Source organism: Pestalotiopsis fici, assembly GCF_000516985.1.
Source record: "Pestalotiopsis fici W106-1 unplaced genomic scaffold PFICI_Scf_2, whole genome shotgun sequence".
NCBI lineage: Eukaryota > Fungi > Ascomycota > Sordariomycetes > Amphisphaeriales > Sporocadaceae > Pestalotiopsis > Pestalotiopsis fici.
Window position 1 is genome coordinate 1,760,399 of NW_006917092.1, and position 25,387 is coordinate 1,785,785.

Below are 25,387 nucleotides of genomic sequence, written 5' to 3' on the forward strand. Positions count from 1 at the left end.
ACATCTCTTGTTACACATCAGTAGATGCTGGTTGTGTCTTGGCTACATTTACAGCCGAGAAACGTGGGCTGCCACACTGCCAGCATTTTACCCGCGCAGGAAACTTACTTAGTCATGACGTGTCCATACCTTTATCTCCTTTCCCGAGTCACACGAGAAAGTTGCAATTTGCCATGTGCAAACGGGAGGGAAAGAATGGTCCGCAGTTGAAACGTGAACAAGATCGTCTCTGCGCGCGCGAGGGGGAAAAAAAAGGAGAAGAAAAAAGAAACTTTGGATCTAAGAGTTCAGCCACGAGAAGCTTCAGCAAAAGCTTCGCAGAGCTTCCTCGCAGCTGGTGGGCTGCAAGTCGGGTCCGAACCCCTCGCCAAAAGAAACTAGCTCAGCATCGTCGGTTATTATAAGAAAAGTTTAAGACGAATCAGCTGAGAAGAAACCTTATGTCTACCAAAAATTGCCGCAATCGACACTGCGCCGTGGTGGTTTATCGTACATCTCACGGGCAGACTGCAAATGATCCAAGGACGATCCCAATTTGGACCATGTATGCACTGTAAGCTGTAGAAAAAAGCTGTAGGAAGCTGTAAGGGCATCATCATCTGCCCGGTGTCTGTAGGAAATGTTTTGCCTACTTGCCTGTAAGCTGTAAGGGGCTATGGTACCAGTGCATTGCCAACGTTCTTTCTCGCACAGGTATCAAATAGAGGAAAGGAAAGCGAGAAGTAAGCGCGGTAATGTTCTATGTGACCAGCTGCCACACTGGAGGCGAACATTGGGCGGGTAATGAATCACTGTCGCACGCAGAATTCTCGCTAAGAGCTAAAGAAAAAGGCCGGGAGGAATATGCGGCTGTCTTCGAGCTTCGGCACCGAGTGGGCCTCCTGTTGGGGATTCCCGTCCGTCGCTCCGTGGTTCGATGTAACCGCACGATCAGGCCAACCTCAGCCACCCGGGAGGCAGGGCAGGGCAGGGCAGGGGCAGAGGCAGCCTCGGTCTTTAGTCATGTCAGACCGAAAACGCGACGCCGAGTTTGATTTTGTATCTTGATGGTATATGAAAGCGCTGTGAATCATCAGACTTGTTATTCAAGATCACAAGTGACAGCGTAACAACATTGTATTCAGACACGGCATATATTCCAGCAGTGATTGTAAAGAAAAGCAACTTCTTGGTCTACCCAAATCGCTCTCAATAACAGAGAGAGAGAAAAAAAAAACGAGTCGCAAACATGGGTTCTCTCGGGGAATCAATGGATTCAAAGCCGGTGGGCTCCTATTCCCCAACTGGCATCGAAGTCCTTATCGTCGGTACTGGTTTGGCTGGATTGACTGCCGCGATCGAATGCATACGCAAAGGACACAATGTCCGCATTCTGGAGCGCAACCAGTCCATCAACACAGCTGGTGTGTAAAACTCTATCACATGGGACCCCTTCAATTTCGGTGCTAATATGAAAACATCAGGCGACATGTACTTCATGGGCCTGTCGGCTACTCGCTTTTTCAAGCACTGGCCTGAGCTGGCGGAAGAATATGATTCAATCTCTCTGCATAATGCCTGGATTGAAACATTCAAGCATGATGGAGAGCGCATGATTCCTCCGTCCTATGTATCTGAGCGACTACGCGCACAGGGTTTGGATCCCAAAACGCCTCCTGGTACTTTTCAGATGCGACCTTTGGTGTACAAGATGTTTGTTCGCCAGGTTGAAAAGTTGGGTGTAAAGGTGCAATTCGGAAAGAAGATTGTCGACTATCGCGAGGACGAGTCCAAGAAGAAGGCTTATGCCGTTAGTGACCAGGGGGAGGAATTTGAGGCCGATGTGATCATTGCCGCAGATGGTGCGTGCACCCCAAATCATAATACTTGTAGCCCTATCAGATGTTGAGTATCAGATTGCTAACAAGACGTACAGGTGTCGGATCAAAGAGCCAAAAGCTCGTCGGCGGCCAAGTCCGGGCCATGAGCTCAGGGAGAGCCATGTGGCGAGCCGCATTCCCCCGCGAGGTACTGGACAAGAACCCGCAAGTCAAGGAATTCTTCAAACTAGTCGGTCCCAACGACAGCGAGCCCATCATTCGCACGTGGCTGGGGTAAGATCGATCTCCCGCTCACATGATGGCATTTCCATTCACTGATCTTGCATATCAGCCCGGGCACTTACGCCATGACTCTATCGCGACCGGACACAATGATCTGGATCATGAACCACGATGTGAGTAGCGCGATGTTAACGGTGTGGAATGGACCTGAATCTAATCTACAAACCACGTGCAGGTCACTGGTTCCGAAGAGGAGAATTGGAACAACACAATCGAGTCCGACGAGGTACTCCAGAACATGGACAAGGGCGTCGGACCCAAGCCGTGGGCACCCATGTTCAAGGAGCTCATCAAGCTCACACCGAGCAACACCATCATCAACTTTGAGCTCTTCTGGCGTAACCCGCAGCCAAAGTGGTGCTCACCAGCCGGCCGCGTGATCCAGATTGGCGACGCTGCGCACTCTTTCCTCCCCGCGTCCAGCAACGGCGCGACCCAGGCCATTGAAGACTCCATCTCCATCGCCTCCTGCCTACAGCTGGGCGGCAAGGACAACATTCCCGAGGCAGTCCGCGCCCATATCCGGTTCCGCTTCACCCGCGTGTCGTGTGCGCAAAAGCTGGGCTTCTCAAACGCCGAGTTGCTGCAAGACACGGACTGGTCAAAGGTCAAGCTCGACCCCAGACGGGCACAGCCGCGGCTGCCCAGCTGGGTCTTTAGCCACGACCCCGAGAAGTACGCCTATGAAAACTACGACAAGGTTCTCGAGAGCATGCGCAAGGGTATTCCCTTTTCCGAGGACGATAGCATCCCGCCCAATTATCCTCCTGGATACAAGTACGAGCCGTGGAGCATTGATGAGATCATGGACGACGTGAAAAATGGCAGAGAGGTCAACGTTGGCCCGGGTAACTGGGAGTAGGGGTAGACCCGTGGGGGTTCGCCTGTTTTTTTGTTTTCCTCCCCCAAAGGTAAACGTGAAATTGTACACGCCCGTGGGGGCAACAAGTTTTCTCAGTGCAATGCATAAAAAATTACTAGGTGTCCAGTCTGAGAAATATGCTTGGATATAGTTTCGGGGTCGCATTATGCATTATTCTAGAATGAATTGGATATATTGGCGTTCAGTGTATTCTCGATCGCTGAAAGCTAATAATAGTATCGCTTTTGAAGAAATCGCAGCAATCTTTTGGGTTCAACGCTACGGGTGCAGCCTTGATCGCCAAAGCTCGAGGTCAAAATCATGCAGTGGCATGTGAGAATTCCTCCACCTTCGTCATACAGAGGCTTCATCAACCATGCTGCTCTCCTTGATCCTTATCTTGGACCAAGGGTCATGAACCCCGTCATTGATAACCTGTGTGCCATCGACAACCAAAATATCTTGGTGCACCGCATGTGAGATAAGCGTTTCGTGTGCCGGGAACGCCCAACTCAAAAGTGCGTACACTGCAAATGTCGACGAGAAACCGTACAGGTAAAACATGTCATAAATGTAGGATGCGCCGCCGATATCCAGCGAAGTGTTGACAGCGGCCGCCATTCCGGGCAAGTTGGGAACCAGACCAATGAAAAAGGCCACGGCGGCACGCCAATTCGTTCCGCAGGCATTCTGGTAACTATACCGAGCGCGCCGACGGTACAGCGCGGGGACATCAATGGCTTTCCTCTTGATGACCCAGTAATCGCAACCAAGAATAGCGGCAATGGGAGCGAGAAAAACTCCCATGGCACTCATGAAATTCAACAATGACTCGGCGTTGCTGATGATTAGCCACGGGACCATAATCCATCCTGCAGTGATAGTTGTAATAATGACGCCACGACGAATATTGATATACTTTGGCCATAGATTCGTCATATCATTGGCACAAGATACAACATTTGCGCTCAAATTTGTACCAATCTGAGCTAGGCAGAAAGACACTCCCACAAAAAAAGCCCCAGCCCGACCTCCAGGTGAGGTCCAGTTGGACGCCAGAGTCAATGGGTCCCAAATCTGTAGATCACAGCACGTTAGCCTTTATTTTACAATGATTTCGAAATACTCACATAGTCTCCGTAGACCACCTTGGCGCACGAGGTCCCAATAATACCAAAGACACCCAAAATAGTCAAAATCATGGGCACAAATAGAGCCTGCCAATAAACGCCCTTTGGCTTTTTCAGGTACCTGGTAAAGTCGGCCACATTTGTCGCCATGGTCGCCCAGCCACCCGTCATGGACGACATGGAGGAGACAATCAGCCAGGCTCTCGTGGACCCGGTGACGGTCGGCTGCTGGTCCCATATATCGCCCGTGCCGTTGGCCATGCGCGCCATGCCAATGACGATGCCCGTGGCCGCCAGGATGACTACCACGGCCTTGGCAACAAAGAACCACCGCAGCTTGTGAGGCGAGATCAGCAGGACGGGAAACTGCACGCTCCAGAAGATAAAGTGTGAGACCATTTCCTGCGTCGTGATGCCAGCGGATTCTGGAAGGTGGTTGGGGATATCAAGGTACGACGGCCAAATCGAGCGTATGACCTGAGTCATGGCCGTCGATCCTGAATAAGTTTGGATCGAGTGCCAGAAGAGAGCAGTCACCATGCGGACAATAATTGGGAACTTTGCAAAGAGGAAACCAAAACTGGAACGTGCGACCACGGGAAACGGGACGTGGAGCTCGGCGCCAGCGGCACCGTTGAGGCAAAGGGGAATAGTAATGGTGAGAGTGCCTAGGATCAAACAGTAGACTGCTTCGCGCCTATTCAAGTATCAGCCAGAACCTCAATTCGCAAACCTGCTGACTCTTCCTACCATGTTAATCCAACTGATATCAAGATTCATGTCAGCAACCAGCCTTTTCAACGTGTGGCGGGCTATAGGGTCTAGTCCTTACCAGCTATGATGGCCGATGCTGCTGACCAGCTCTGTACAGAGAGAGCATCGCTGAGCCAGAAGCCTAGAATAGTCCAACTGTTCCACGTACGGTACTCTTCTGGAGTGACGTCGGAGTCGCGATTGCTCCATGTATTCTCGTCAGCAAAGGTCATTGGCTGCTTCTCGAGAACCCAACCCTCCACCGATGTCTTTGAAGCAGCATTGCTTCTAATCGACTGGAAGCGGCTCCTGAGCCCATCCATCATTATCAGTTTGGCCTTCAAGACCCTTGAAAAATCAAATCTATAGTCGCGGCAGATTCAGTCGACAGTATGAGTTTTGCCTCTCAAAGCACTCTGGAGCCCCAATAAATGTCACGATTTAAAGGCATAACTATGGGCAAAAGTTTTAAAGGTTCGTCCAAGTGATTGTATATCAATCATCCTCTCGCTCTATGTTCTGAGAAAGGAAAATCACTGGTCGATCACATCAAATGTTGCTATCGTTATCTATCACCATTATCGTCCTACTGCCTATTGCCAAGGTTTGTCTGCGGCCGTTGTGGGGTCTCCATCGGCACAATGCTGTCGAGCCATGTTGTACAATTTACATTCACATTTCATCGGGGCAGTCCGATGGACGAATTGGAGGTGATTCCGGCGGTCTCGATGCAACTGGAAAGAGAATGCAATCAATCCATATGCGTCCCCCGTCGATAGATTTATGTGCATACCGGTGGAAGCATCTTAAATATCAGACAGGTACCAAATGTCCTAGGCGTTACCAAGAATCACGAACTAAACTGTTTTTTGTCCCTATATCTCTTTTTTCGACATGAGTTTTACATCATATAGTGGCAACTCGAGGTCGGTCGTCTCAGACACGGCACGAAGGGCGGACTTTAGCGAGATCCCCCTGATCTCTCTAAAAGCCCCCAAGGAGGACCTTATTGCCCAGCTGACGGATGCGTGCGCGCGAGTCGGATTCTTTTACGTCAAGGACCACGACGTGCCGCAGGGGGTCATTGATCAGCTGTTCCAGACCGCAACCGAGTTCTTCTCCCAGGACCTCGCCCGCAAGAATGAAATCAACTACAAAAAGTCGCGGATCCTCAGAGGCTACGAGCCTCCGGCCGAGGTGAGGACCGATGAGACGAGAAAACCAGATTTGAATGAGGCCTTCAACTGGGGCTATGAGAAGAGTCTCGATCCCCTATTCGCGGGTAGCGATGATACACCAGGTACGTCTTCAATGAAAGAATAGAAATAGTTCAACCAAGTATTCACAAAGGCCCAGAATGGAAAGACAACCCAATGTCGGGTCCCAATGCGTGGCCTGATATGCCCGGCTTTCAAGGGTCAATAAGGGCCTACTACGTGCAAGTCTTGCAGCTAGCACGAAACATGATTCGGCTGTTTGCAGAAGTGCTTCATCTGCCGCCCAACTTCTTTGATGAGCTCGTTTCCACGCCGGGCGCCATGGGCCGATTGATCCACTATCCGCCGCAGCCGGCGTCGGACCCGGACGCGCTGGGCATTGGCGCGCACACGGATATCGAATGCTTCACCATTCTGTGTCAAGGCTCGGTGCCGGCACTACAGATCCTCAACGCCGGCGGCGAGTGGATCGAGGCGCCACCCATCCCGGGCACGTTTGTCGTCAATATCGGGGACCTGCTGGCGCGCTGGACGAATGATCGCTTCGTCTCGACGGTGCATCGCGTCTGGAATGTCACGGGCCAGGAGCGCTATTCAATCCCCTTCTTCTTTGGTGTCAATTACGACGCCACGGTCAGCACACTAGACTCGTGTCTCGCCGAGGGTGAAAAGAGCAAGTATGAGCCCATCCAGGCGGGCGAGTATGTCTGGAAGCGCTTGTCGGTAAGTCGTGTAGACCAGAAAGAGCTTCGAGTTCAAGGTACCCAAGCGGCTGCAGCCTAGTTAGAGATGTCACATTTATGAATACAATCAATAAGCTTGATCATGTCAACTACTATATGCATAGATACCTAGGTATATTTGTAACGTCTCACTTTGAATTATGACTGCAGATAAAGTTATGTCTCCAACCCCGCCAGTAAAAGACATTTCCCAGTCTCAAATAAATTGGGATGGTTTGAAAAAAACACGAAATAGCTGCGAATAGCATTGATACATCGGACTATCGATGGCCGATGTGTTGATAAGCGACATCCTTTTCGGCATTCACTGGGGCCGCAGATTATAATGCCCCTCCCTCCCCGGAAGCTCCGCCCCCAAGACCGCTCCCAAATGGCCGTCGGTTCATCCGCAATCAGCCGGCGGGTTACCACTCACTTATCGCCGCCGGGCTGCCTGATTAGCAATTACTGATATGCTTCTACATGGATGAGGGCAGCAACATTAAGCTCTAGCCAACTATAGAAATCAAGGAGTCTCAAGTCGAAATAGACGAAATCATGTGACACTTTGGATACCCTCGTTTCGTATAGGCCGCACTATCTTACGTCTAGGTAGACAGTGGGGATACTATTCGCGGAAAAATATCATATTCAGCACACTATAATCATTATACCGGCAGCAGCTCCGGAGGCAAAGCAGCACCATGTCTGCAAGACCAAATCACAAAGATGCACGAGCCAAAATTGACGACGACAATGACGACGCGACTGGCCTCGTCTTTACCACGGCCGTTCCCTATGCCTACAAATTCCCAAGGCGGCGGACAGCGCTGGTCCTGATTGACATCCAGCGCGACTTTGTCGACCCAGACGGGTTCGGCGCCATGCAGTGCGGCAACGCCGACATTTTTGCATCGGTCCGCGCCGTGGTGGACACGAGCCAGAGGGCCCTGGCGGCCGCGCGATCGCTGGGCCTGCACATCGTGCACACGCGCGAGGGGCACGCGCCCGACTTGTCGGACCTGAGCGCGGCCAAGGCGCGCCGGCAGGTGGACGCGCCGGGCGGGCACCACACCCTGGGCATCGGGGAGACGGGACCCATGGGCCGGCTGTTGGTCCGGGGCGAGTACGGCCACGACATTGTCGACGAGCTGCGGCCGCGGCCCGGCGAGGTGGTCGTGGACAAGAGCGGCAAGGGCTCTTTTTGGGCCACGGACCTGCACCGCCGGCTCATGGCGCGCGGCATCACCCATCTCATTCTCTGCGGCGTGACGACTGAGTGTTGTGTGACCACGACGGCCCGCGAGGCAAACGATAGAGGCTTCCAGTGCTGCATACTGAGCGACTGCACGGGAGGCTTTGATGCCAATTATGTCAAGACATCGTTGGATATGATATCCGCTTTTGACGGCCTCTTTGGTTTCACATCCACCAGCGGTGAACTGATTGATCAAGCAAAGAGGTCAAATCTCCCGACTCCGCCAACAACCCCACCCACCTGGGATGGCAAAAGCCTCGACCTTGCAACGCTATCTTCCATGTACAGATCCCATACATTGACCCCTACAGAAATGGTAGAGTCTATATATGAGCAAATAAAGGAATATGGCAAGAAGGATCCAAGCATATGGATCCATCTCAGACCAAAAGAGGCAGTTCTCAAGGATGCAGCGAATCTCGAGGCAGAACATGCTGGAGTCAGTAAGCACGAATTGCCAGTCCTGTATGGGATTCCATTTGCAGTCAAGGACAATTTCGATGTAGCCAGCATTGAAACCACGGCCGCATGTCCAGCCTACGCCTACACCCCCAACACGACTGCAGTCTCTGTACAACTGCTGCTCCAAGCGGGCGCGCTCTTGATTGGCAAGACCAACATGGATCAGCTAGCTACCGGGCTGAACGGCTGCCGCTCGCCGTACGGTACACCGGCGAGCGTACATGGCCACGGTAAATACATTTCTGGCGGCTCGTCATCTGGATCGGCAGTCGCAGTGGCCGCCGGGCTGATCAGCTTCGCCCTGGGTACCGATACAGCGGGGAGCGGCCGCGTGCCCGCCGCTCTCAACGGCATCGTCGGATATAAGCCAACAAAAGGAACCATCTCCGCCACTGGTATCGTGCCTGCCTGCAAGAGCCTCGACACCGCTTCCATCTTTGCCCTGTCAATCGAGGATGCAAGGCGCGTCTGGTACGTCCTTGATGCATACGATCCTCGAGATGCTTGCGCAAAGGCGCCTTCGGCTCTGCCTCTTGCCCTTGTGGACTACCGCCATCTGAGCAAGAGAGGTTTCAATTTTGCAGTGCCGCCAACATCGGCCTTGTTGACCTGCTCTGCTGCCTATCGGGCCGCCTTTGAGAAGGCAGTGGCCCGATTGCAGTACATAGGCGGCAAAAAGATAACGCTTTCAGAAGAGCTGTACCAACCTTTCCGCAAAGCCACCGACTTACTGTACAGCGGCAGTCTCGTGGCAGAGCGCATCGCTTGCATTGGTCCTGATTTTGTCACAACAAAACTAGATCAGCTCCACCCGACGACCAAGGCATTGTTTAGTGCTGTCCTTGAGAGAGAATCAAAACCGTGGGATGTGTTCGCTGATCAAATAGCGCAGGCCCAGGCAACGAGGCAAGTTGCCGAGCTCTTCTCGAAACATGGAGGTCGAATCGATGTTTTGGTGACGCCGACGGTCCCCTCTCACCCCATGATAACAGAAATGGAGGCAGAGCCCATTTCACTGAATGCCAAGATGGGCGAGTTTACTCACTTTGGCAATGTTCTAGATCTTTGCGCTGTGAGTGTGGGAGCAGGATTCGTTGAAGACGACATGCCCTTCGCCATTAGTCTAGTATGTGCCAGTGGTATGGACGGGAATATGTTTGATCTCGCAGAAGCTTTTGAGCGGACATGAAGACGAGAAGAGAAAGCGTGGACAGTGTCGATCGGTTCATGTCTCCATTACAGACGATCAAGGATGAGTGATGCAACCTAGATATCATTCTTTACCAACTATCATGTCTTGAAAAGGTCTTATTAACATTATCGAGGCTAGCATGTGTTTCTTTTCCCATGGCTTGGCACCAAGTCCGAGATCTGTGTCTTTCTATGAAAATATGAATATGCTCATCATTGAACTACGACTGTTGTGCTAGGGTTGATGGATATCTGGGGTATCGTATTTGGATCCGAGGGAGCTTTCGAGGATGACGCAGTAGTTGCAACTACTGCGGCCGAGGATGAGACTGTTGGCGCCGTGGTGGCGCCAGTAACCACAACTGTAGTGCTGGGGTTGATGGATATCTGAGGGATCGTATTGGGGTCTGACGGGGCTTTTGACGATGGCGCGGATGATGCAGTTGGCACAGCTGATGATGGGGTAACCACTTCAACGAAGGGAATGGTAACTGCAGCATCATCATTAGCAATCGCTTGCAAAGCAAATAGAAAGTATGGGGGAATATTTGAAGTTCGCTATCGCAAGAGTCTGAATTAGTGAGCGACTTACCAAAAATCGTGGTAGTTGATGAAAATGACTCGGCCGAATTAGTGCTCGATATCGGGTCAACGGTGATGAAAAGAGTGGTTGTACTCGTAGTATCAGTCGTTGAATCTGGAGATGTCGATGCTTCCGTGACGGTAACGGTCACAGATTCTGTCGCTGTCACGGTGACTGGTGGTTGTGTCACTGTTACAGCCTGACAAGTCACAGTGATTAACTGTTCGCCAGGCGATGTCGCAATGGCGTTAGCTGAGCTGGCTGCTGTCGTGGTAGCGGGTGCGTCGACCTTTTCGTTGCCAGCCTCGGAAGCTGTGCCGTCATCAAGGATGAATGTTTGCGCCTCGTTTCCATCCTCGCAATCCGCAATTTCCACGCTATTTCCTTTGACGGTCAAACATGAGGTTGCTTGGTTCTCCGGGGCCAGCGTCAAGGAGCCAGCACTTCCATCGCCAGGAAATAGTTGCGATGTCGTTACATTGCCACCTTTGACAGAAATGTCAGAATATTCCATGCAGATAGTCATCACATTCACTTACTGCCATCTGCAACGCCACCACATGAGAATAGCATGACCTGCTTCCCTGTGGTCTGGGTAGGGTCAAATGTAAAGCATGCTTGTGTCTGCAAACAGTACCTATTTAGTTTATAATGTTTTGCCTTTTAATATAGTATAACTTACCAAGGTGCTGACAATCAAGATGGAGTTTGCGGCATCATTATGCTTTCCTTGGGTAATGATATCAAAGCCCTGACCATCTGTAGCACCACAACCTGCCACTTGGATAGGGGTGAGGTTGGCGGCAGAGTCGCCGGAAAGCTGATCGACAAAGAGACATTTCCCTTTGGAGGTCTACCGAGGGATCAGTCAATAGCAAAAACTCGAGGTTGCAGTGAGATCAATCGCACCTTGATGTTGATATTCGACAGCATTCGTGTGGCCGTATCATCCCGCTGCTGTGCCTGCTGGTAAGAATCCTGGTCGAGCTCATCCACGAGCCGATAGACGGGACCAGCAAACACAGGAGCCGAGAGGGTGGCCAAAAGCGCCGCGGCATACTTGGCGATCATGACGTCTTTTGGCTTGGGAATGCTTATAAAATGAATGACAGAAGAGTGGAGAGATGGGTAGAATTTCTAAAGAACGACTTCAAGCCAATGATAACGGACGAAAAAAAGAGAGAGACTTCTCTCTGGATTGTCAGAGAACGAATGATCCCGCTCAACGGGTTTGAACGTCCGGAAAGTAGAGAAAATGTAACGAATGAGAGGAACGGCGCCAGAGATGAGGAGAGATCATTCACCTTCAGCAAAGAACGAGAAGAAAGTCCCACCACCGTGGGAAGACACAGAGAGAACAAACCACAAACCTCCCGGTCCTTCGATCGAGGAACGGCGGCCAACCCCAGATATGAGAAAAATAGCGGCCGTGTCCATCTCGAGCTGCAGAGAACCAAGGCGACCCCTACCATTCGACCTCAAAGGGGCGCTTGTCCGGGCTACACGGCCATTCTAGAGGAGCAGAAAAATCGTCACGTCTGGCGCTTCGGCATCACCCAAAATGAAGGCCGTTCTTGGCATTCTAATGGTGACTCCACGAGGGGCCAAGGGGGAGGGTTCGATTACCATCAGTATGGCTGACACAACGATTGATGGCCAGGTGCCACATTTGGCCGTGCGGCCTGTATGTACAATAATGACAAGTCAGCAATCTTGCATGAAGACAAAAAAGAGAAATGTAGTTGTTTCGTTTTGAGTGCCAAGAGGCCGTGGTGAGAGGTTCATCTCTTTGTTGCTGGAAGCGCCAGGGGTCATGAGACGAAGCGCGTCGCAGGCGCCAGCATTCAGTGCGGGTACGCGGAGGCCCCTTCCCTCAGGCCAAGCGGCTCTGCGCATGGGGGGGGGGGCAGTTCAAAGACCCGTAGTGGACGTTAGTGGAGTTCATTGGCTGACCGTTGAGACAGTTGGCTCCCAGAGCTCTTCGGGCTCGGCAAGCTAGCCGAAAGAGCACTGAAGCGAAGCGCCCTGTCAGTTGCCAAGGCCTAATCTTAGTGGCCCATTTGATTTTCTAGGTTTTTGATCACTACAGGGTACACCTGTGTCTTGCACATTTCTTCTCTCCATCTGGAACCTTAGCATAGAAAACACTCTCAGTCCACGTGCTGCTTGGGAAGGAGATCAAGACCATCCCAACCTTGCTCAATTTTATGGAGACGGGAAATCCCTTCACATCAAGAAATGACGGCTTCTTTTTCATCCCTGAATGCATCGTTTACGATAAAAAGATTGTATATTGAACAAGTAATGCCATCTTTAATTGCATTAAGCTCGTGGAAAAACGGATCACAGCCCTGATGTGATGTGGTTCCACTGTCGGCTCTTACCGATCTCACAGACGCTGTCTGTGTCTCACAACAAGGGCGCCGATATCCATTCTGTTGGAGGTGTCGACGCTTTACCAACAACCATGGAGCTCATGGGGCACCTGAATAATTCCCTGTTACTTGCATTGTGGATTTGAAGCTGATACGATCAAGGACCATATTCACTGTTGAGAGTAATACCAATCAGTCTACAGAGTACCATCGCATCAATTCTCAACAGTTCAGATACACGTCGAGAACAGACAACATCTTGTAATCCTGTAGGTTCTTGAGCAAAGTCATATTTACAGCCTATGTACAACCATCCACAATCCCGCTTTGGCTTCTTCCAACCTGAGCATCATAATCTTTCGCAGGTGGTTATCTACAAGATTGCATTGAGCACCGTCTTGACACCATTCCAAATCTCAACACCGCTAGGAGTGATCTGGGCCGGGGGCAGGACGAAGGAAGTACCACGCAGCTCAATAGCCCACGCGTAGGTGGTTCCGGTCACATCGGTCATGTAGTCAGTAGAGCCACCAGTAGCCTGCAGAGTTCAGTCAGTTCGTGTTCTCATATCCACCATGAAAAGACGATCAAACGAGGGTACTTACCTTGTAGAGAGTGGTGCAGATAGGACCAGCCACAAACGAGGTTCCATATGCCGAGGCAATCGACGTCTTCATGGAGTTGGCCAGGCTCTGCTGCTTAGACAGGTTGGCAACATTGACGGTACAGCTGTATCCATAGGGCAACAGGATGGCCATGGCGTAGCTGTGGAAGTCAATGTACCAGGTGGTGCCGTGTGCAGCGGCGACAGTAGCAGCGTGAGCCGTCAGGACCTTGCACTCGGGGGTGTCGCAAGCTGCCTCGCCCTTGTAGTCGTCTGCCGATGGGGTGGTGGAAGCACCGCCCGTGACGGCCCAGTGCGAGGGCCAGTTGCGGTTGATGTCAGTACCCACGGCGGAGATGCCGGAACGGGTTTGACGGTTCTTGCGCCAGAGACGGGTTGTCGTCTGGGAGTAGACGAAACCGTCTGCGTTGACCACGGGGACAATGTAGAAGTCAAAGTTGTTCAGGAAGTTGCTGGTGGTGCCTCCGCTGTAGCCCTGGACGAGCTGGTAGATGAGGTACTCGGCAACCATGGTGGCGATCCATTCACGGGCGTGCACCGTAGCATGGTAGTAGATGGCGGGCTTGGAGCTCTTGCCGCCACTTCCCCAGAGGTGGATACCAGTAATCGATCTACCCTCAAATGTCTTTCCGACAGTGAAGATCTCCGAGTTGTTGGGGAACGCTGCCTGCACGTCTGACAAAAATGTCAAGTGGTCGGCGTACGAGTGGTACGCGTCAAACCACGAGTCGTCGGGCAGAGCACCAGCAACAGGAGCTTTGCATGGGTTAGTTGTCATCTAGCAAAGAAATCGGTCCGAGGAACAAACAACTTACCTGCGTATGGCACAAGCGGGCCCTCGGCGGCAATAGCAGCACCAAGATCGTCCTCCACGATGGTACCATTCAGGGACAGGGCATTGAAGGCTTCAAGTTCGTGGGCCGGGACAGCAAAGTCCAGGTGGTCGTCGTGGTTGCATCCTTGGAGCAAGATGGAGTCCGTGAGCGAAGAACCCAGGCTGTAAAGGCTTGACAGTCCATCAGTTGAGTCAGCAGGCGTGTCTACGCGGAACAGCTTGTATCCATCGTAGTTGGTCTTGCCAGTTGCCTCTGGGAGGACAGCGGCCGAGGCCAACGAGGCAGCCGACAGAGCTGTGACGGAGAACTTCATATTGGAGGTCCAACAAGGTATGAAGATATTCAGAAAAAGACCAGGAGCTGGATGCTGCCAAGAGAAATCAGAGAGGACCTGGAGAGACAGATGCTGTGGAGAATAGGACGCTCAAATATAAAGAGGGAGAAGTGGGTTGCGGTGAGGTGAGCTCACACGATATAGACTGACTCGAGAGAATTCAGTGGTATGCCACCATAGGCTAATGATGGCTCTTGGCACGACCACGGCTCAAGGTAGATACTGACTGGGGTCGGAAGATCCAAAAACGACTCCAAAACCACACAGGTGTAGAATTAATGACGACAATGAAGAGGGGAGAATTGAGATCCAGCTGCCAATGCAGTCATTGTTTTGACCCCTCCCCAGCACTATCATCGCACCATCCAACAAAAGCCGCCTGCTTTGATTGCAACTTTGGGAAACTCAGCGATGCCGAAATGGGCAGGCACAAGACTGGCGTCGCCGACGTGATTGCCCATGAACGATTTAGAGGGACATCTGGGTAGCATATGTGCTACCACAGCATTGCTACCTACATAGGTAATGTAGTACCTGCATGTTGTAGATAAGTGGCGATGTGTTTGGTGGAGTAAGAAGGCCTCGTCTAGTATAGGCCCTTTAGCGAAGCGCTACCCCGTCCCGTCACTCCCCTCCGCAGTGATCGCTGGTGACGAAAGCCAAAGTCTCGAGAGGAAACACACCAATGCCAACGAGCAAGTATCTTCAATTGGCAAGAAACTGGGGGTGACAGCAAAAAGCGGGATAAATCCCTAGTCGAGGGAGGTGATTTCTTGGCCAGCAGTCTTGGGCTCATTCGACTTTCCTAATGCGGACAGATTCTTGGCTTCCATGGTCTGGGGCATGACCGTCTGATCTGCCCAACCCCCGCGGGGATCTACGCAGCTTCCTTCGCGAGCAAATGCTACCGAATCCATCAATAAGCTTAATTTGATGGCTCCAATCTTTCTGTCGGCATATCTGGGGTCCGGTAGCAGTACATGGAAATTCGGCGCGGTCTAGAGTGTTTAATGAATACGACTCTAACCATGAAGAATTGTAATCGAACCAAACTCTAACATTTTGCCTCACTTTTCTCCATCTTTGATTGGATACTTGATGCAATCATTTAGCCCCCAAGTAAAATGGCTCAGCACGTGGACAGGAAACAGCTGGCCGACGTACTGTGTAGGCCGACAGATCAAGCTTCTCGAAGGCTTCTGCACAGAGAACCTGCATACTACACGATCCAATGAACACTCCAGCTTCTACAATCTGCCGCTTATTTTTAGACATCGTCATACATGCAATATACGGCACATTACTACTAGATAATGTACCTACTCTGGATTGCGCAACATACCCTGTAATTAGGACCGCCTTTGCGGAATCACTAACAGGCAGCCGATTGATACCTGCTCCCCACAACCAGGCCATGACAACAGGTTTCAGCCATTATGTAATATGTCCTGTCACTTATCTACGGCTCATGATGCGAGCATTCAACTATTCCGGCCAGATCCGGCATTAGACTTGCATGTCAAGGTTTCGCTCATGTTGTAATCCCCAAGTGAGCCTAATTCCAGTTGCAGCACTTGATACAGAGAATGGGATGATTTATCAAGAAAAGTTTCTCATTATGAGATTTTCTCGCGACTCCATGCGAGCTCTCTAAATACTGGAACCATGCCACATGTCTACATTGGGCTTTGATCTAACCACTATGACGATCTGCTCAAGGCGCCGAGTTTGAGACAACAATGGGCCATGTGATTAAAGGCTCAAGAGATGGTAACAGTCTTGCTACCATTCGTGTTGGCCAAACCATTGAGAGACACCTTCTCCTTCCTCAGATGATCCACAGAGTCATCGTCATCCACCAGCAGGTCAACATCTTTTCCTGTGAGCCACTCCTCCACTAAAAAGACATGATCATTAGCATTCTGCTCAAGCGCACCATCAAGTACAAAACAAAATTTGGACGTACTCTTTTCATACATGGCAAACCAGGACTTGTGGTCCTGAGCCGTGGGGAGGTGCTTGGTGACAGGGTAGCCAAGCATGCTCTGCGCAGCGCCAAGATAGCTGTATCCCTCGGGGAACGAGTCGAGCAGCTCCTTGGGAAACGTGGGAGCGTGCAAGCCGTCGACGGGCACGATCTTGTCCTTTTCGTAAAACAGCTTGACGTACTTGGCCTTCCAGCCTGCGCCGGCGCCGGCGCCATTGGTATCACCACCCGGGTCTTTGGCGCAAAAGAAGATGAAGCGGCAGTCGCAGTCGACATCAAACTCGGTGCCGACGGGGCAGTCGTCCGTGGCGAGCGATGCGGGCGTCCTGAAGCGCTGCGTAATGGTGGCCTTCATCTTGCCAATGGCGCGGCCGTGCTCGGGGGCGTACTCGACCAGCGTGCCGCACTCGCGGTGCATGATGAAGTCGCCTTGGCCCTTGCCCTGCTTGGAGATGGCAATGAAGTCATCTACAGAGCGGCCCTTGCTCCAGGCTAAAGCGAGGACAGTCTTGTTAGTAGTCAAAGTTTCAAATTTGCTGTAAAAGTAAGACTTACTTGTCCAGACAGTGGCATCCTTGTCAAAGATGTCGCGATAGTTCTTCCACTCAGATGAGTCTCTGTAAACGGGCCAGCCCTTGCAGAGCTCAGAGACAGCGAATCTCTCAAGCAGGTCGGTGGTCGAGCCATTGAGGTGAGAGTATCTACCCTGCTGTGCATCAAGCGAGGTAGTCATTGTGATTAGTGTGTAGAAAGTGAGGTGTATTTGGTTCGTGTATCGCGTGTAACAATCAGGCAGTAATGTTCTCTTAAGGTTGTGCGACGAGTTTATTGATTTGAGCTTCAAGATGCCGGAATATCAGAAGCTTTTATACCTTTTTTTGAAGTACAATTTTGCATCTTTTTTCACTTCTGCGATCGTTACTCATTGTGCTCAACGTGCGTGAATATTCTAACAAGCAACATCGATTCAGACGATGGTTTATGCAGACGATCGAGGCAGAAAGGCATACTACATGGACAAGAGCCAATCAGGTTTCCGAGATGTGATTCAACAACATCAAAACCAAAAGGCAAGTCAACTCCTTATGTTGTTCATTGGTCCGTAGTTATTTACTATTGAGACACGTTGCTCTGCGCACTGCTGTCCATGATCTTTGATGCGAGGAGCCGCATTTGACGATGCATACATCTCATTACATGCTACAAGCCGACGAAGCCGTCGAGATAAGTCTTTTGTGTGTTAGTCCCTTATCACAAGCCCTACAACCTCGATCTGGGTGTAGCGCAAACAGCGGCAAGCCGCATTGTGTCAATGGTCACAAACAACATGAGACGACGAGAGGCAAGGCTCTAGAACACCATGTTCTGCAATTCTAGGACCCGAGTTGTTTGGCATCTATTCTTTACTATATAATATAGTCAATGCCGTGCAACATGGCAATGCACAAGCTCTTGCTAGCTAGTAATTTGCCAGGCCACAACTCGATGATGTTCAATGAGCCAGACGATGATAGAGCGAGTCTCGCTAAACAACCAATATCCATTGTATAGATATGGAAGCAAGAATGGCAAGAAAGTGACAGGCAGAAGTACTGTGCATTATCATGATGCGACGACCAGAAATGCTATGCAGCATGCCTACGGATACTCACGGCCCATTGATCATTGTTATTCACCCCCCTTTTGCTCAATGCCGCGGCATGCGCAAGTTGGAACCCATCAAAATATTCCGCCGCCCTCTCATACCATGAGGCAAGCCGCAATACCGTGGCGTAGCGTGGATCAGGAAGATGAGGTGACAACGAGTTTTCCGTAAGCTCCAGGTATCCATCGTGCCATGGTTTTTCTTGGAAATATCACGGTCACTTGCTCTGCAGCCAAATCTATATTGCTGGCTGATCCCCTTTTGGGTGCATACTTCCTTGCAAGACTTTGTCAAATTCTGTGCCTCTGATGGACTGCTAATATTGAACTTCGCCGGGCTGCGATGAAACATGGCAATTAGCTGCACTCTTCGGAGCGCGAAACAAGGCTGACAGAGGCTCCGTCTGTGCCAAGTGGCAGGGCCGTGACGCATGGTATCAGCATGCATTTCCCACCACGGGGTGGTCGGTTCGATGATCGTCGTAGACGACAATCTTTGGGGGCTGTTTTTGATGCAGTCATCGGAATCACAAATCCAAGCAGACAAGGTCAAACGAGCAGGAAGAGACAGAAAATAAAAACAAGCAGGAGGACACAAAGCAAGAAGCACGTAAGCTGGTGTTCCGCGATATGGCGGAGGGCGGAAAGCGGCAGCATACACACGGTGGAACGAGGGTGCTCCTTTTTGTGCTACTACCTACCTGCATACCGCCAAAGCTGCTGCTGCTGCCCGCTGTCTCCCTCTGCTGTCTTGTTGTGCAACGCGACAAGTGACGCTCGCTGGTCAGGGATAATTATAAACCTCAGCTTACGCACCCAGAATAGGAAAGTCGCCCACCACCATCACCACCATTCCCGAGTCGCGATCGTCGTCAATCAGGAACAGGCTGCAAACGAAATGTGCTTCTGCTTCTTCCCCATGTGTCCAAGAATAAACAGGCGTTTTAGTCTTCTTGCAGATCCACGCAGGTCCCCCTTTTTTTGTTGATGTGCGTGTGTATGTATGTGTGCCCAGTAAATTGTGAACGCACCCACCACTTGTCCCATCATCCCACGTGTACCTGATGCAAACATCACGAAATATCCAGTTGCATGTGCTGGGCCCCTGGCTACTGGGACCTATGAAATCAATGGATTCCGGCTCTGCTACCCGCTTCTTCTTCCCGCCTCAGCTCTCGGGAAGCCGATGCACGATAGCCCCAGGGGCTTTCGAAGCTGGATGATCATTATTGCGCCTCATGGCCTGATTGTAAATTCAGCTTGGCGTGCACTTTTTCTGCTCTCTCCCCTCCCCAGTACCTGCACCCGTCACTGTGGACTCCTTGCCGAAAAGAGAAGCGGGCACCCATGCGTCTTGTTTCTGGCATGACACATTCGGCGGTGAGGTCGAGTGAAACCGATTGCATCTAGTTACATTTTTGTGTCATACCGAAACAGCAGCTTACATTTGGAAAAATCAATGCGAGCCGACATGGACGATAGTTGATTGGGGAACCGAGGGGGTGGCCGTTGATTGAATGAACAGAAGAAGCTAATTGAGGCACGTAGGCCAGTGGTCTAGGCTGCTACTACAGCACATTGTCCACCTGACTTTTTCCTCTTCGAATACCTACCAGCCAGCCCACAATAAAGTCTAAATGAGAATCCCCATTGTAACAATGATGCAAGGAACTTTTTCCCCTGGGGACCAATGACAGTGCTCATTGCTTCAATAATACAGGCGAGTCACTCAGACAGGTAGAGTTCTCCGCCGAATACCAATGTTATCATCATCAGCTGCGGCAAAGTACGAGACAGCAAGAAAAGCAGCAACAAGGCACAAAACCAGAATGGGTGTTCATTGAAGGCGCAATGCAACACAAGCTACAGCAAAAAAAATGCATCTTGTCTCAATCACACGTGCGCCGAAGGACGGCCGGTGCAACGTTCGTTTATTGTTTTTTCAAATCTTCTAGAAATCCTACGATGCAGAAGCACTGAGACATGGTGACATTTACGCAGCCATTAATAGAAAAGGACAATATGACATAATCGGGGTTTGGCTGCTAGCTAAAGACGGGTGTCGAGCACAGGCAGCAGGGAAGAGACAAGTGGAAAATCGATCGCTACTGTAGATCTTTAGCGGCTCGGGCCCGCTAAAGAATGAAAAGACTAAGGGAAATACTGGTAATATAGTCGGAATTTCCACTATGGAAGGGGTGCTATTTGGGCCTCGCGCTCCAATCAGAAACCGGCCGCATTCACTGCGAGGATGAGCAGGCAGGGGGGGCTGTGTTCCTCTAGGCTGATCCCCTCTTCTATTGATGGTCAGCATCCCCTGGAAGAAAAGCTTTAGCTTGCTGGATCTAAGCCCTGGAGCTGAACCGAGACTGGCAGCCAATGAGAAAAAGATGACTGCATGAATTAAGTGAGTCAGCATCGTCAAACCTCACCGAAGGGCTTCGTTTACCAATGGCCCCCATCCAATGAGGCGCCGTCGAATCCCCGTTTTTCCTCCCCCCTCGCAGAGAATCCTTCCAGAATGGCGCCGGTAGGATGGAAAGTAGGGAAACTCGAGTGTGACATACAGGACCTTCACGTGGCTCTCGGTGTATATGGATTCATACCAAAAAGCGCACGGCTCGGATGATGACTGGCGGGGTTTTGGGATCGTAGGCACATCATTGCCCACACAGCCCTATCCAGCCCTACGCCTCCCAGGGGTGCCGGCCGGTCAACCAAGGGTCCTCCTCTCTAGCTAGGACTCTCACTCACTCGCTCACTTCTTCTTTCGGCGCCAGGCGACGCCCGCACCCTTCTCTCGTAAGGACCCTGAGCCGCAGTCAGGCCAATGGTTGCCTTCGGCGCCGTTGTGCTGATTTCTCTTGTGGTTGCACCCCTTGGGGCCGTTGAGAATCCTTCTCGGTACCTGCTGAGTCTCGAGAAAAAGGCACCGATTTGGTAATGGACGCCAGGATGGAGCCACCTTTTGTGACTGATTTTTATTCTTTGAGTTTTCCTTTTTAGCCTCACAACTGGAGCCCGTCAGCACTGCTCGGTAACCCCCAAAGAGGAAGTATTGTGTCCTTTTCCAGGCCTCACTGGTTAGCCATGGAGGCGGATGCCTTGAGGCCATTGGGCTGTGCCCTGTGTCACAGGTCAAATCATAGGCACTTGACCTGCATCTATTACCTGATACTTCTACTTTTTGCAGTAGAGGAGCCTCGCCTGATGAGTCAGGCAGACATGTATGTACTGCAGCTATGGGAAGATACTATACATTCGCCGTCATCACGATGATACTCAATGCCTCTATAAGAATCCTCGAAATCCCTCACGTCAGCTAATCTTTTCTTTACTCATCTCATCATCACTCAATCACCTATAACAATCCCAGCTTCCAAAGCCTCTTCATCCTTTACAGCTTACTCCGATATCCTATATCCTTTAGAGTATACCTGCTTTACCAGAACAAACACACCAATCATAATTACAATGGCTTCCAGCTCAACTTGCTCCCTAAAGGCCATCCTTCTGGCCGGCCTCTTGGGCCTGACCATGGCTGCCCCTCTTGGCAAGCCTTACACAGTAGGACTCTCCAGAACTATATATCATGATGATCAGTCTCCTCTAACACATCTCCAGACCCCCACCGTTGAGGTTGCCTGCTCCGAGTGCGAAGGCGAGACCGTGGCTCGCGCGGTAGAAATCAACGCACGCATTGTCGATGAGGACTGCTCCGAGTGCGAGGGAGAAGTGACGACACGCAATGTCGAAGAGGATTGCTCAGAATGTGAAGGAGAAGTGACAGCACGCAACGTGGAAGAAGACTGCTCCGAGTGCGAGGGAAAGACAGAAGCCCGCAACGTGCAAGAGGACTGTTCCGAATGCGAGGGAGAAACAGTGGCACGCAACGTGGAAGAGGACTGCTCCGAATGCGAAGGAGTAGTAACGACACGCAACGTCGAGGAAGACTGCTCCGAATGTGAAGGAGAAGTAACGGCACGCAACGCCCAAGAAGACTGCTCCGAATGCGAGGGAGTGGTCACCACCCGCAATGTCGAGGAGGACTGCTCCGAGTGCGAAGGCAAGACAGAGGCTCGTGCCGAGGTAGAATGCTCCGAGTGCGAAGGCGAGGTCGAGGCACGGGCCGAGGAAGACTGTTCCGAGTGTGAGGGCGAGGTCACGACACGCAACGTCGACGAGGACTGCTCCGAGTGTGAAGGCGAGACGGAGGCCCGATCTGTCGAGGAGGACTGCTCCGAGTGCGAGGGATAAATTCATTTCCCTCAGCGCTGGTCTGATACAACAAGACACCGCCAAGCAACTTGAACGACCTCGTCACGACTTGACACGATTTTTCGAATGATCACGACTCCTCCTTTTTCTCTCTTTTTCTTCACACCTGCGCTCCCTCTCATCACTGAGCGCGACTGCTGGGCAGCAAATTGTCTCGAGCAGTTGTCATTACTAGTCTGTTGTACTTTTCTGTCTTGATTATCTGGGGGCGGCTTGGGCAGCTTCCATCAGTTTGCTTTCTTTGCTTCCATTTGTACTAGATTTCTGGCTATTCAAGGGCGGCGGGTTCGCTTTGTGTACGATTTCTTGGGCCTGCAATGGTCACCATCTTCAAGATTAGATATAGATTAGAACTTAGATATACAGCACCGGGGGCGACTCCGACTTCACAGAAGAAACAATATAGCTATCATATTGTATACATGTTTTACACTAAACTTCTTGCACACACCCAGAATGAAAAAGAATCTCTAGTCAAGATGCATTGCTATATTTACGCCTGCTATTGAATCAGAGCCGCGAGTCAGTCACGTCCAATGACACGGGGTTTGACTGCTGATCTCCTGCATCTCCCGCTGCCTGTTCATTGAGTCGCCTCCACATCTTCTTCCGTCTCTCATGCCCAGCCATGAACCTATCGTACCAGCTCGGATCATAAGGGGGCAGTTGTCTGCCTATGCCGTTCTCTGCTGGACCAGCTATTCTGCGTACATCCTCAAAGTAGGCCTCGAAATCCGGGTTCACCATGGTAAATTTGGGGCCGTCTCCCTTGACCTTGATCCTCTCTACTTCCCATCTCTCCTGCTCCTCGACGGGCGGGAGCCTCGCGCGCCCGCTGAGGACACGCGCCGCCAGCACGGCCTGCCACTCAAAGATCTTGAACGTCAGGCCCGCACCCACGGCACCGACGAACAAGAGGCTCGGGTCGTGCCGGTAGACGACATGCTGGTACAGATCGGGCACGCGATTATTGCGCGTCTGCACGCCCGGCAGGAACGGCAGGGTCCACGAGAAACCCGTGCCAAAGATGACGTGATCCACGCCGGCGACCGAGGTTCCATCCTCAAAATGCACCGTGGCTGCGGCGGCGTCGACCCTCGAAATGGTTGGCCGCTTGTCGATGCCCGGGTGCTGAAAGGCCGTGTCGCCAAAGTAACCGTTGAAGTTGCGGCCCACCACCACGGCGTACACGGGCAGCTTGGCCGTCGAGGTCAGGTCGACGGCGATATCTGCCCCCGAGACAGATGCGCCGACGATAACCACGCGCTAAGAGAGCCTTTCATGTTAGTAAACAGGGGTTTTTCTTTTTGTGGCCAATCGGGGCAGGACCAAAAAGACTGACCTTGCCCTGGAACGCATCGCGACCCCGGAAATGCTTGCTATGGATCACGCTTCCAGGTCTTGACCGAGCAAAATCTTCCAGGCCTTCTATCCGCGGTATGTAGGGCACTGAATAGTGTCCACCCGCGACCACGACGGCGTCAAACCGCTCCTCCCACCACTCATCCTCGGCATCACCCTGGCTGTGCTCTCTCCGTAGCGTAAGCTTCCACTCCTCGTCGACCTTTTCCGCCCGCTCCACCGTGGTGTTAAAAGTGATGAGATCCCGGTACCCCTTGCGCTCCGCCAGGCTCTCGAGGTAGTCCCGGATGACAGTCCAGTGGCGGAATGGCGTGTCCGCTCCGTGCATACTCGTGGACCAGTCGCTGCGCACTTCGGGGATGGGCTCCTGTGAGAATGACACTGCACATGCCAGCCCAGTCAGAGAGGTTTCCTTGTTTTCAATTTTGAAGTTTGTACGATATTATTTGGTGTCCATGATCCCTCCATAGGTTATCGTACCACCTCGGAGTCTTTGCGTTGGGAATGTAGCACCCTCCGAGGTGGAACAGGCAGCTGGCCCGCGGGTTATGGCGATTAATGAAAAAAAGAAAAAAAAGAGAAAGAAAGCTTCTACTTACTGGCTACATCGTCCACGTTTGTTTCTAGGTACGGGTAGACTGACGATTCGCTGAAGCGAGGCTGCCCTGATCGAGCCGTCCGCGCCGGCAAGGTCCCGGGGATAGACAGTGGAGGGTCCGCCGACCGTGCGGCGAGGGTCTCAAAGTCCGTGAGACCCGGAGTCGGCTTATTACCCTCGGCGATCCTGCACCAAAAAGTGAACAACGGTCAGTCAACCTAAGCATTTTTTTTCTTCTTCCTCTTTTCCCCCTTTCTGTGTGATTCTCAGGTAGGACAGAGTCGCCTAATATTCGAGAGAGAATCATGTTTCTGTTGGAAGCTTGAAAAAGAAAAGAGCAGACAATGAAATGACAGAATAAAAGCATCTACTTACCAACATCCACCCGGGCCCTCACGCCTTTCAAAGACTCGAATAACATCAAATGTCTTTTCCTGCGCCAGCGCGTCAATGGTGATTAAGCCGGAGGGGCCCGCGCCAATCACCGCGACGCGCTTCTTGACGGCGCTCATGACTAGGCCTAGTGAAAAAGCTTCTGATATGCCGCGTACGATTCTTGTCGTGAAACAAATGTGCTCGTGCAAAGAATCGAGTATTGTTTTTTTCAACCTGGCGATGTGCGAATAACAATGTTCAGTTGCTTTCTCTTTACCTCTCTCGTTGCAAGCCTTAGCTGACAAGCCAGGCTAGCCCGTAAGTGGAAGTCCGAAAAAGACCGTTCGGGCGCTTTAATGTAAAAGTGAGCGTGCCGTGGGACGATGAGAAGAGGCAGTATTCATTCAGTCGGTATACCTTGAAAGACTAGGTATGCAGGAGACCCGGGCCGCTCATGAAAAAGAATAAGATAATGAGCACTTCAGGTCTAAACTATACACATTCACGGGATGCATATCGGGTTTGGCTCCCTGCGGACCGGCGATGGTGTGATATAGCATCATCGGTTGCGATAGCCGCAATTGGGCGCACATCGTAGTGGGGGACGGGGTTTGCCAATCTTCCCTTTGCCCCGGGAGACACCTCCACTTCCCCGATAACCGCCGATCATTATCCAATACTAGTGAAGACCAA

General features: G+C 51.5%; 9 protein-coding genes across 9 annotated transcripts; 4 read left to right on the plus strand and 5 right to left on the minus strand.

Annotated features, from left to right (window-relative positions):
* Nucleotides 1-1,228: 1,228 nt before the first annotated feature.
* PFICI_02743 (uncharacterized protein) lies at nt 1,229-2,964 on the plus strand (the record flags this gene model as incomplete). The annotated part of the gene is made up of 5 exons (XM_007831324.1): nt 1,229-1,403; nt 1,464-1,841; nt 1,916-2,093; nt 2,152-2,215; nt 2,278-2,964. 5 exons carry the CDS (start codon nt 1,229-1,231, stop codon nt 2,962-2,964), a joined length of 1,482 nt encoding a protein of 493 aa, XP_007829515.1.
* A 354-nt stretch (nt 2,965-3,318) lies between these two features.
* PFICI_02744 (uncharacterized protein) lies at nt 3,319-5,173 on the minus strand (the record flags this gene model as incomplete). The annotated part of the gene is made up of 4 exons (XM_007831325.1): nt 3,319-4,041; nt 4,095-4,791; nt 4,845-4,857; nt 4,927-5,173. The coding sequence occupies 4 exons, from the start codon at nt 5,171-5,173 to the stop codon at nt 3,319-3,321; spliced, it is 1,680 nt and encodes a 559-aa protein (XP_007829516.1).
* Nucleotides 5,174-5,741: 568 nt separating this feature from the next.
* On the plus strand, nt 5,742-6,847 carry PFICI_02745 (uncharacterized protein; the record flags this gene model as incomplete). The annotated part of the gene is made up of 2 exons (XM_007831326.1): nt 5,742-6,147; nt 6,198-6,847. 2 exons carry the CDS (start codon nt 5,742-5,744, stop codon nt 6,845-6,847), a joined length of 1,056 nt encoding a protein of 351 aa, XP_007829517.1.
* A 643-nt stretch (nt 6,848-7,490) lies between these two features.
* On the plus strand, nt 7,491-9,695 carry PFICI_02746 (uncharacterized protein; the record flags this gene model as incomplete). Its single annotated transcript, XM_007831327.1, has 1 exon — nt 7,491-9,695. One exon carries the CDS (start codon nt 7,491-7,493, stop codon nt 9,693-9,695), a length of 2,205 nt encoding a protein of 734 aa, XP_007829518.1.
* Nucleotides 9,696-9,910: 215 nt separating this feature from the next.
* PFICI_02747 (uncharacterized protein) lies at nt 9,911-11,351 on the minus strand (the record flags this gene model as incomplete). The annotated part of the gene is made up of 5 exons (XM_007831328.1): nt 9,911-10,188; nt 10,290-10,766; nt 10,820-10,904; nt 10,963-11,133; nt 11,190-11,351. The coding sequence occupies 5 exons, from the start codon at nt 11,349-11,351 to the stop codon at nt 9,911-9,913; spliced, it is 1,173 nt and encodes a 390-aa protein (XP_007829519.1).
* Nucleotides 11,352-13,028: 1,677 nt separating this feature from the next.
* Nucleotides 13,029-14,429, minus strand: PFICI_02748 (uncharacterized protein; the record flags this gene model as incomplete). Its single annotated transcript, XM_007831329.1, has 3 exons — nt 13,029-13,193; nt 13,261-14,036; nt 14,096-14,429. 3 exons carry the CDS (start codon nt 14,427-14,429, stop codon nt 13,029-13,031), a joined length of 1,275 nt encoding a protein of 424 aa, XP_007829520.1.
* A 1,781-nt stretch (nt 14,430-16,210) lies between these two features.
* Nucleotides 16,211-17,170, minus strand: PFICI_02749 (uncharacterized protein; the record flags this gene model as incomplete). Its single annotated transcript, XM_007831330.1, has 3 exons — nt 16,211-16,347; nt 16,417-16,929; nt 16,993-17,170. The coding sequence occupies 3 exons, from the start codon at nt 17,168-17,170 to the stop codon at nt 16,211-16,213; spliced, it is 828 nt and encodes a 275-aa protein (XP_007829521.1).
* Nucleotides 17,171-21,555: 4,385 nt separating this feature from the next.
* Nucleotides 21,556-22,338, plus strand: PFICI_02750 (uncharacterized protein; the record flags this gene model as incomplete). Its single annotated transcript, XM_007831331.1, has 2 exons — nt 21,556-21,648; nt 21,706-22,338. 2 exons carry the CDS (start codon nt 21,556-21,558, stop codon nt 22,336-22,338), a joined length of 726 nt encoding a protein of 241 aa, XP_007829522.1.
* A 531-nt stretch (nt 22,339-22,869) lies between these two features.
* Nucleotides 22,870-24,831, minus strand: PFICI_02751 (uncharacterized protein; the record flags this gene model as incomplete). Its single annotated transcript, XM_007831332.1, has 4 exons — nt 22,870-23,625; nt 23,702-24,102; nt 24,321-24,505; nt 24,695-24,831. 4 exons carry the CDS (start codon nt 24,829-24,831, stop codon nt 22,870-22,872), a joined length of 1,479 nt encoding a protein of 492 aa, XP_007829523.1.
* Nucleotides 24,832-25,387: the final 556 nt, after the last annotated feature.